Source organism: Tenrec ecaudatus, chromosome 7, assembly GCF_050624435.1.
Source record: "Tenrec ecaudatus isolate mTenEca1 chromosome 7, mTenEca1.hap1, whole genome shotgun sequence".
Taxonomy (NCBI): Eukaryota; Metazoa; Chordata; class Mammalia; order Afrosoricida; family Tenrecidae; genus Tenrec; species Tenrec ecaudatus.
In genome coordinates, this window is record NC_134536.1 from 62509093 (window position 1) to 62520842 (window position 11750).

Here is an 11750-nt window from a genome sequence, read left to right on the forward strand (position 1 = left end):
GAAGACCATAAATGTCCTTTTGTGGTTTGTAATTCATTGTTAACGATTTAATTGACATGACATATGGAAAGTCTTGATAATTTAAATCTAAAGATAGCATTGCGTTGGTCACAAGTATGGCTTTCCTTTTTTTTAGAAGATTACCTGTATAATACCTGTAAATGTATGTAATCAGTGTCGAGACATTACAAAATCTTGACAGGATAGAATTGAGAAATGTATTTACCAGTGTGAGTGTCGAGTACTTAAGCCATGTGTGACAGGTGCATGGAAGCATGAGACCCGTTAGGATACTGCAGAGCAGCCAATACCTGTCCGCTGTCCTGGTGGTGTACTTTGTGTTCTGATGTTATTGTAAACCCCACTGAAGAGTTTCAGGGGTCTGTAGGATCTGTTCCTGCCTTGGCTTTTGTATAATTCCGAATAGTCATTGAGGTGTGTGCATTTACATCTCTCTAGGCTTTTCTCTTAACTTGCTGGCATCTTTGTCCTTTCAGTTCTGCTACAGGCTTGATAGAAAACCGTCCTCAGTCTCCAGCGACAGGCAGAGCACCTGTGTTTGTGAGCCCCACCCCCCCACCTCCTCCACCACCTCTTCCATCTGCCTTGTCAACTTCTTCACTAAGAGCTTCAATGACTTCAACTCCTCCCCCACCAGTTCCACCCCCACCTCCACCTCCAAGCACTACTTTGCAAGCTCCAGCAGTACCCCCGCCTCCTGCTCCTCTTCAGATCGCCCCTGGAGTTCTGCACCCAGCCCCTCCTCCCATCGCGCCTCCTTTGGTCCAGCCCTCTCCGCCAGTTGCTAGAGCTGCCCCAGTGTGTGAGACTGTGCCAGTCCATCCTCTCCCACAAGGCGAAGTCCAGGGGCTGCCACCACCCCCACCACCTCCTCCTCTGCCGCCTCCCGGCATTCGACCCGCATCACCTGTCACAGTTGCAGCTCTTGCTCATCCTCCTCCTGGGCTCCATCCAGCTCCATCTACTGCTCCGGGTCCCCATGTCCCATTAATGCCTCCATCTCCCCCATCACAAGTTATACCCGCTTCCGAGCCAAAGCGCCATCCCTCAACCCTGCCTGTAATCAGTGATGCCAGGAGTGTACTTCTGGAAGCAATACGAAAAGGTAATTCTTCTCGGGGCTGGTAGGAGCATTGCTACAGTTTTTTGTAACACTCTAAACACTCGAGATAATATTGTAATCCTTAGCTGTGTAATTTCAGACCCTTAGGTTTTGGAACAAACTTTCAGAAGCAAAACTATGCAACTTCTGTTTTTAAGTCATTCCTAAGAAAATATATCACATTGACTCACTTTCCTTTCATACTTTAGGGATTCTTTAAATGTTTATCAAATGAATGAGAAATTGAAATTGCCAGATTTAAATGTTAAAGAATATTTAGTTAAAATCCTGTGCAGTGTGCCTAGCAGGTACATTAACGCTTTTTAAATGGCATTTTCTTCCCTATTAAGGTTCTGGTCTAGCTTTTGTGACATTTTTGCTCTACCAGATGGCCTTTAGAGGACGTAAGCTAGTTCCTTACTTTCAAAGGAAGGACTTCATATTCATTCACTGATTTCCTTAGCATTTCTTCAGCAATAACTATTTACCAGACGAGCTGCACTGATTTTAGTCCAGAAGATTAGTAGTATCTAGTAGCTGGTGTTTGGGTTTTTGAGACTGAACTTTTGGGGTTTGCTCCACCAGGTATTCAGCTACGCAAAGTAGAAGAACAGCGTGAACAGGAAGCGAAACACGAGCGCATTGAGAATGACGTCGCCACCATCCTGTCTCGCCGCATTGCCGTGGAGTACAGTGATTCGGAAGACGATTCGGAATTTGATGAAGTGGACTGGCTGGAGTAAGAGCAGCGCATTAATAAATAATTACCCAGCTGAATGCAGACGTCCTTGTGGTGCTTGTTCTTTGAAAATGTTTGGTCATTCGAGTGTTCTGCTTTCTTTTCCTTATGAGAAGTAACCCTTTTCCTCCATACTTTTTTTAAAAATTTCTTAGAAAGTATCCGAATACTTTCAAACTAAATGTTTTCTAGTGGCTTATCTTGTTTTATTTTATTTCCCCTCAGAAAAGACATAATTTGATCCAATAAACCACTAAGTATTACGCATGGGCAGCTGTTGTTAGAGTAGCAGATTCAGTTTTTTGATATATATCAATTGTGCACTTTGTGACTTTAATTTAAGGAAAGCGACTGAGGTTGAATCGCGAGGGCAGCTGAGTCTATTAACGAGCCTTATCACATTTCCGTATGTTTTACAAGAAGAAACACTGCCCTGCTTATAGGAACACACCCAGAAAGTACCGTTAGCTTGTAGTGTTGAATTCTCTTACAGGAATGCTTGAATTTTTATTTAGTTATTGTTTTTTTAATACTTGCCTTATTTGGATGTTTAGCAGTATCTCCTTCCCACTTATATATTGTGTGGTACAATTTTGCTTGCCTATAAGAGTTTTAAATTTTTCCATGTGAAATACTCTGGCTTAAACATATGTAACTTACATAACTGTTAAGAATAACAGTCTGATTTAATAAATGGTTCATTTTAAAGCTTCATGGGTGTTTCTTGTTTAATAAAACATTTAAAAAATGCCATACAGTAGGCTTTAAATATACAGTGAACTGAATTTAGAAAAACAGCAACGTAGAATGCCCTTGGAGTTAGACAGATTTCTATTGTTTAGATGTAGGGTAGCTTTGCTGTCATCATTTCCTTCTCAACTCGAAAAGCAGCCCGATAAGACAAGGTAGGACTGTACCTGTGAGTTTCCAAATCTGTGACTCTGTGGGAGTGGACAACCTAGTCTTTCTCCCAAGGGACGGCTAGTGATTTCGAACTGTTGACCTTGTGGATCACAGCCCAATGTAACTGCTGTGCCATCAGGACTCCTTAAAGTCACACCATCAGTGTACCTCTCCTCCCTCAGCTCTTAAAGCCAAGTCTCAGCCTGCCTTTTCATAGCAGCAGCCCTGGGCTGCAGTGGAAGTTTCTGGAAGTAATATTTCGCAGTGACAGAATGAGTTGTTAATGTTTCCGGAGGCCAGATGGCAGGAGAGAAAAGCATCATTCACGTCAGATTACTTAATCGGAAGAGAAGACTAAATGAGATTTGGGCAGTTGCATTGTAGGGGTGACTGCAGTGTTCGTCCTTCCCTTTGGAATGCCGATTGCCCTGTTCCCATCGAGTGGAGTTTTGCTTTAGATCCATGGATCTAGGTGTCCCTGGAACTTGTTTGGGCCTGTATTGTGTGGCATCATGAAACTGTGCCAGGTCCAAGCCTAGACTTCAAATGGCCTTGCAAACTTGAGCGCCTTCGTTCTCTCTGCCGTGGGCACAAGCCCAGGTGAGCCCGCCGGAAGATCAGAAGCCACCTCAGGTAGGGTTATCCCAGGTGAGGCTCTATGGTTAGCTTAGCCAAGTCCCACCCAGCCCAGAAAAACTGCTCACCTGACCCATAAATTCATGAGCAAAATTCAATTGTCTTGCATCTAAGATTGTTTTTAATATACTTTAATTTTTATGCCTAAATCTTGATATACATTTCACCTGGCATTGTAACAATAAAACAGCTGATAACATGAGATCGCTTGGTAACGTGATGATGTGGAGATTAGTTATTCAGATCATTAATGACCTATATCCTCTTTGGAGAACAGAAATGATCATTTCAATTGTAGCAATTCAACTTGGACATAAAACATTTCCTAATGCTCTTCTGGGTACTATCCTCACCCCATCTTTTGTTTAAACCACCCCCCTAAATGTAATCAAGCATAAAATAAATCTTTTAAAGCTCCTAAGTAATTTAGGAAAATCCCTTTGCATCTACAAATACTGGAAGATACATTCCGTTTTAAAAGTAAGATAAATGTAAAATACTATAAAAAACCATGATTTAAAGATGATTTTGCTCTGTTGAACTAGTGAAAGTCGAATATCAAGTTGTATTTCTCAGTTGTGTCAGAACTATATAATTAATAGAAATCGTCTTAATGGAGCCAAATGGGATGCATGGGACCCGTGCGTTACAAAGCAGGCCTTTCCTCCCTGTACTCATTGCTGTACTAAGAACAAATTTATTTATGTTCTCCATGACTTGGCTGCAGAATGCATGCATCAGTGATCTCGCTTTTCAAGCCTGACAACTAGGCTCTGACTGAAGAATGAATACCAGCCTTGAATGAGCATTTCAGAGCCTTTTTTTTTTTTGAAGACTCGTTATCAATACCTTTTCTCATTATCGTAAGGCCAGCTGCTCTGCCTTTTTTGCCTTCTTCAGAAAATAAGGGTATGTGTGTTTTTAAGCACAAACTGAGCATGTATTGAAGGCATCCTTCTCAGGATTTTTCTAGTTTCTTCTCTTTTCTATAACACACAAATGTGCTTGGCAGTAACGCTTTTGAGTAGTCCCATACATAGTATCTTGGTAAATGTGTTCCTTGTGTATACGTGTTATACCCAAAGACTTCTCATACATTTCTCACTTAGGGATCCGGCCTGTCTGTAGGCTTTCTCTTTTAAATACTGTTGCTTCTGATGCAGGTTACGGATGTCTCTAAGAGTAATTAAAGTCCACAGACACAATGTGAAAGCCACAAGAGCCAGCAAATTGCAAGCGTTGCAGTGGTTTCCCAGATTAAAGTATCTATTTTACTCTCATCTATGAGATCCAGAAACCGATATGAGCTCTGCCATTTTAGATAAAGGAGCACACTTAACCTTTTATTAACGATTTTTTTGTTTGACACATTTTTTTTTTAAATTTCTGCAAAGGTTTGGGACTGCTGGGTATTGGAGCCACCTCAGTGAATAGACAGAGCCCTGCTACTTTCTGAGCATAACAATAAATTAACAAAGAACAATGAATGTTATGCTAGGGAAATTCACAGCACGGAGAGCGAACCGCGTCTGGGAAGTCAGATAAGACTTCCAAGAAGAAAGGGCGTCTCGGTGAAGACCGAGGCTGGAAGTGGACCTTGGCAGACAAGTGGGAAAGTGAGGGTGGGCCGTCTCCAAGGCGCAGGGAGCCGATGTGCCGGGAGGTGAGAAAGGGGCCACTGAAGGAATTAAAGTCCAGTTAGTGCATAGCATGCAAGGAGAGGAAGGCCTAGGAATAGAAAAGTCGACAGGCGCAGAGCCCGGGAGGGTCTTCGGAAGTTTATGTTTAACCCCATGACATTGAATACAGTGCCTCGAAATCAGTGTCATCTTTGAAAGATAGCTGGCTGCAGAAGGGTGGGTGGACTAGAAGTAAGACGACATCAGCAGCCCATTCGGGATATTTCCCTAGGTGACGTGGTAGGAAGGGTGTTGACGGAGGAGAGAGATTTAAGGGGTGGAATCCACTAGACGGGAAGAGGGAAGACTCCAGGGGTCCTGGGCAGGACCTGAAGGAGTGTCGGGCGCTCCACACTGATCCTCATTGCTCACGTTTGAATCGGCTGTGTGAGATAAGATACAGGCACGTGAGCACGTGCACGTACACATGTTTGGGTCATCCGTGGTGTAGCTTCTTTTCAGATGTGTCAGTAACCGTGATTGAACACGAAAGTGGCCTGTGCTATTTTAATGAAATGAGATGAACTGGATTATAAATTTGTAGGGAATGCAGTGTACGAAGAGTCGTATGATCGACCATGCTTTCTATAAAAGACTAGTGCATATAGTCTACAACCAAGAAAATGAGTTGCGTCGACATCGTAATGTAAAATTCTACTACTCTCCCACAATGAAAATTTCCTTTCCTACATAAGTTTGCTTTCAACAGCTTACGCTTCCATTAAATGACCACAATTAGAAATGAGCAGATGAAAAGATGACACTAAAGAAAGTTTAGTGATTAGGAGATAAACATTCAAACAAATTACTATATTTTATCATTGGATAAATCGTTTCTAGCATGTTACCATTAAAACTCCTTTCTACTTTTTGCTCATACAGAACTTCAAGGATTTTGCTAGTGAAGCTGCCAAACAACATCCACGTAATCAGGATAATGAGTCTTTCTGGAATCATATGCTGAGGGGAGCAGTCTGTTGTACAGTTTGTGATATTAAGTTATAAATGTGCATAAAGTAATTCCAACATTGGGAGATTTGCGTTGCGTTTTGTCTCCTGTTAGGAACTCAGACATACCTGCATCAGTAAAATCGGTCCCAAAATTGCCACAGTTCTCCATAAAGGTTTGTAGTTAAGTCATTGAAATAAGCCTAAAGTGCTTTCTTGGATGCTTCATGTATTCTTCATCAGGCATATCCACATAATTTAAGAAGGAAAGTCTGTTTTAAAGAACGTCATGTGTGTTCACCCTTCTTTTCATGCAAGATTCAAGTGTGTGAATGATGGAGTAGTATGTGGTTATGTGAAATCGATCTCGGGTGCTCAGGGATACTTCTGGGGCACACCTGTTATTTATATCTTTCTGATGTTTCTGTGACAGTGAACTGTACTTGGCAGTCGTAATTTATTGTGTGTTCAAATTCTTTTTAATTACAATGGCTTTACATTTAAGTTATAAATTTATCTTGTTTGGTGGCTGGTAGAGGTCGTGTGTGTGTGTGTGTGTGTGTGTGTGTGTGTGTTTAAATTCTCAGTCTTGGAGAGCTTGACTCGTCCAATGAAAATGCTGCAATATATTATGACACAGCAAACATAAAGACAGTGTTTACATTTTATTGGCGATATTTTCTATTTCTCTTTGGGTATTGCTTCTTCCCCTCTGTGTGTTGTCATCATCGATGTTTTCAAAGGCATGTGGAATCTGCATGTACTGGTCCAGAATTGCACCCATTGCTACAGATGGGTGTCCCAGCATGTGCTACCAAAAGCCTTATGATACTCAGTCATGACTAAATATGTTTTTAAAACTTCCCATCAGTGAGTAGAGATGGAACGGTACAGACAAAATGGTTGCTCCCAGACAACAGTCTGCTGCATTCCATCCTAGAAGAGTAGGTGAATGCACAGCACAGCACATGGTATAAAAATGTCATACTCATTACATTTAAATTTTTTCTGTTGAATACCTTTATAACACCCTGAGCTGCCGGCAGCTTTGTCACAGTGCCGCTCTCTGCACTTAGGAAAGTCCGTTTTGCAAGAGTCATAGAAGTAGTGAATTACTTGATTGGCAGTTTCTTTACTGGTGTGACTCTCTTAGTAAATGTGATGAATCGCTCAACAGGCTCTCCTTCTGTTGGAGATAGATCTTAAAATAACATTCTGCCGATCTGTATGAGAAAGATCAGGAGTAGAAACTATAAATGGAAATAGGGAGCCATACTCATTTCAATGAAAAGAGTTGATCACACGTTATCAATTAAGTGTATTCATTCTTCACACATTGTTTTAGAGCATACACGATGGGTTGCCCTTCCCTGGGATCATCATATATTAAGATATGACCTGCTAAGAAGGATTCAAACTGAGCAACAAGTTCCAGTACACCCCCAATATTTCCATCTTGTGGATACCCAATACTTCAGTTTTTCCTCAGAAAAGTCCACATTCAGCAATAGTTAAAACAACAAATGGCTTTCCAGTGTATTTCCAGTTTATGAGTTATGGGGGTGGGGTGGGAAATGCCTTTGGTTTAAAAATGATAGCATAAATCTAGGACTTGAGCTTCTTCCATGTTTATCGGTCATTGGAGTTGTGCAAACTGTTAAATCCCTCCATAGAAAACTGAAAATGAAATTATTTAGAACTTAATACTTTACAAACAAATCAATATACAAAGCTGACTGATGTAAAACATAGAAACCACTTTCTTTTATATTTTCATCATTAATTTTCACCATAGGAAGAGATTCTGGCTACAGAACTTTGTTTACTCTTCAGAAATTTGTAACACAAATTTTCAAATGATCCTTTACAATAATGCAGAGGATTACTTGGGCCTCTGCTATCCATTAGTTTATATTATTCGAAGAGGAACTATTCCCCACAGCCGGATCTGTGTTTCTGTAATTTATGGGGTCTGCAGAGGCAACAACTTCAGGAGCTACAATAGTTTTACTCTCTCTACTTTTTCTTGTCTTTTTTAACTACAGCAAGGGATGGGAATAGAACCGAGAGTAAACTCTGTTACATATGAATTGCATTAGTAATTTCAGAACTCTGCTGGCATAGGGGGTTATGCTAACCACACAGTCAATAATTCAAATGCACCAGCTGCTCTGGGGAGAAGAGAGCCTGTCTACTCCCATAAGCAGTCACAGTCCAGGAGACCCACAGACGCAGTTCTGTCCTGTCTCATCAGGTGGTTTTACGCGTAGGAATCAACTCAGTGTCAATGAGTTGGTTTTTTTGTTTTTATTGGTGGTAGTAATTCCAGCACTAGTCGTACTAATGCAATGAGTTGTGCTCATGAAACTGAACATTCAGCGGAGGAAATCTCTTCTGATCTATTGCATTTTTTAAAAAGTTAGTTTGGGAATTCTTTTTAAGGATTTATAAATCATTTTTTATCATTGAGCTTTCATTTTTGCACAGTGGCTGTTTCATTTTATTTGCCTATAAGATGACACTTTTAAAATATGTTTTAACTGTAGTAAATGAATGTCAGTAATTTAAAATAACATTTATAAAAGAAGTAAATTCATAAGAAATTTACATTCAAATTGAGAAGTAAATACAAAATTTATATTTAAAGATTAGCAAAGAAATTGATCTGTAATTTTCTCAAGTCAGAGATAGTCCAAAAAATAGTACTAACAAAATAGTTGAAAATAATTTTATTAATTTGTTATGTTTGTTGGAGGGGTCCTTTTAAGATAAGATAGCCACAAGTGATTTTCACCGTAACATTATACTTGAAAACTGACTTTCCCTTGGTACTGCGTCGTCAGAGTTTATTGGACTATCACTGATACCCAGTTGGGGTGAGAGTCATTGCAAAGAACACGATACCAACACAAGCGTTACCACTTGCTTGATCTGACGGCATTTTGGCTCGCTTCATGAAGACTAGAACAAAATGAGCCATGCGGATCTTAGTGCCGCTGATGCATACTGCGGCAGTTGATGACACACCTGAATGTGAGGTGGTCCCCCATGGGTCCAAGATGAAAAGACAGTTGTTATATACAAATTTATAAAATGTAGATTTCCATTATGGAATTGTTCAGCTCCCATATTTGGGAATACCTACATAATTGGTGTACCATTAGCACTACTTTTCAACAAGTATGCTTGTTTTGCAAATCATAACAATACCAATCGTGTTTTTAAAATCAGTCTGGAGGGAAATTGAAACTATATATTCATATAATATTTATTATGTAAATACTTATTTTTTCAAGGAATGTTCAATGTGGATATAGAAGTATTCTGATAAATTATAAACACATCTTGGTAAGCACTTTTGGGTGCTTTCTTGAGAAACAAATTTAGAACCATACTCATTGGTGCAAAACAAACATTTTGCACAATAAATACCGATTTTTGTACCTCTTAATGTGCCGACAATCTGTTATTAACACATGTGAGGGATAAAAGGCATTGGTATCTTGTGGAACAGACAAAAAACTCACTTGATAACAAACTTTAAACTTCATATTTGATTAATATTAAGGGGCTTCAAAAATTCAGTGAAAAAATGGAACTGAAAGATAAAGGAATTCTACCGTGAATTTTTGAAACCCTCTCATATTGACATTTCTGGTAATTTTTGGACATTTGCTATGTTAGCATTGTAAGTTATTACCCGTCTTAGTATTAAATTCAGTATATTCTAGATTACATCCATGTGTATGCCAACATTTTAAAGTGATAAGTATTGTGTATAAAACTAAGGATATAATTGTACACAAATGCCATAAAGTTAAAAAAACATCAGCACTTGACTCACTGCAGTGGTCCACTTTGGAGCTCTCGCACTTGTGTGGGGCATCGGGGACGGGTTCCCATTGGCTGTTGACCAGGACTTCCACAGGAACACACCTTTGTGTTTGTATCATGGCGAAGAGTATTGGCCTTCTTGGCTGGCACTGCTCGGTCAGCAGATGTGGATGTACTAGATGTTTCTCTCAAAATGGATCAGAGACCTATTAGTAATCCATCTATCAATCCATTAATAATCCATCTGTGCCCAGTAAGAACTCATGTTGGACCCAGTTTCATAGCTGGGTAAGTAAATGTAGCAAGAGTTCACTCACCGCTCCTCTTGTTTATTAACATAAGTAATATTTTTCCAAGAGACCTGCCAGGATCAGGAGTTTCCTTTTTATGGAAGGGGGGGGGCGGTAGGATACAGATGTCAACAAAGGTATTGTGGTTGGGGCCACATAGGAGCCTTGCACATGAGCGGCCTCTTTACCCCGTGTGAACTCTCTTCCCTGCCAACTCGTGCTCAGGCACAGAAGCTGGTGCAGTTTATCTACCGCCCCGCCAGTTCCCCTCTCCGGGGGTGCTTGTTTTTCCTTGTGTCTTGTTTGTTTGGCATCTGTGGGTCTTTGCTTTGGCCAACGGGTGCCCCCATCTTGTGGATGTGGTAAGCATGTGCTTTACTTGCTTCTTGATGACGCAGAGACTCCAACTTACCAAAGGGCCATATGATGGCGTTTGGGACACACGACACCGATCACTGACCTAGTGGGGCGATAGACAAACGAAAGAAATTTCTTGTGAGCACTTTTGAAAATCAGAAGATCTAGTGCTCTAAACGTTGAAGTTTCCTTCTAATGCTACCCTTTATTTGGGGGTGGGGGAGGGGAAAGGGGTAATCTATCCTGGTGGTTAGGGAGCTAGAGGAGCGGCAGAGTTTTAAGTAGAGAAGTCTTGAAACAGTAATTGGTCAGAAGGGAAAGCAAAGACTGTTGAAGTGAGTGACCATGAATGTATAGTAGCAGCTCTGATATGCAACATGCGGGGTTGCGTTGTCCTGCTCCGCCCTGGCCCCCAGCAGTCGGGACGATTGCCAGAAAGCTGGATTCATCCAGAGCAGGAGTTTTGACTGTGCCTTGGGATGGAAGGGGTATCATAGGAGAAAGGACTCCTCCCCATATTTGTAAGGAAGTCCTTGATTAACACGCCCAAGGCAGTTGCCCTTGTCCCGGGCTCCTTTTCCCTTCATTACTTCAGTCCCTTCCCCTTCATTACTTCAGCCCCTGCACGGGCTCCCCTGGATTGTGCGGACGAACCTTGCCGCCCCACTGTTCAGTCGGCATCCGGTTTCTGTCCAGCGGGGTTTCTGAAGCAGTTGCTCCCTTTGTTCGTGGTACCTGTACAATTCCTGCCTTCGTCCCCATTTAACACGCCCAACTAGACTTTTATTCTGTTGTGTTTCACATTCCAAGCTAATTCTTTTTAAAAGGATTCATTCCAAGCCAATTCTTCCATACCGCTATGTCATGTAAAAGAAAACATAGGCAAAGGGAGGCGCTTCCAAATCTGCCTCTTTCATGTCCGAGTTTACTGCCTCGTTTACTTTCTCGGCGGGAAGCATCTTCCCTTTGAAAACAAAAAATACTTGGGTCTGATTCCACCAATTTTGGTTTTTGGAGCAGGTTGAACTGAGGCCAAGTTTTTAGATTTGATTCTTATCTAGATTCGAGCCTATGCGGGCTCTTCTTTGGTAAAAGGTGATTTCGTTTCCCGAAGTCGGGCATCCCTGGGAAAGATTTTGGATAATTCCATGTAAACTCCTTACCACTATTGATCAAATAACTCAAAGGGAAAGGCCTTCTTGCTAAGACTTTTCGTCTTGATTTTAAAAACAGCCTGTTCT

At 41.0% G+C, this 11750-nt stretch overlaps 1 protein-coding gene across 3 annotated transcripts in view; it reads left to right on the forward strand.

The window, feature by feature from the left end:
• Positions 1 to 2512, forward strand: part of WASF1 (WASP family member 1) — a 67597-nt gene extending 65085 nt beyond the window's left edge. For all 3 annotated transcript variants that reach the window (XM_075554680.1, XM_075554681.1, XM_075554679.1), the window contains exons 8-9: positions 498 to 1126; positions 1709 to 2512. In XM_075554680.1, coding sequence (XP_075410795.1) covers positions 498 to 1126; positions 1709 to 1866 — 787 coding nt within the window. In that variant the 3' untranslated portion in view covers positions 1867 to 2512. The remainder of the gene's footprint in view (positions 1 to 497; positions 1127 to 1708) is intronic.
• The last annotated feature ends 9238 nt before the right edge of the window (positions 2513 to 11750 follow it).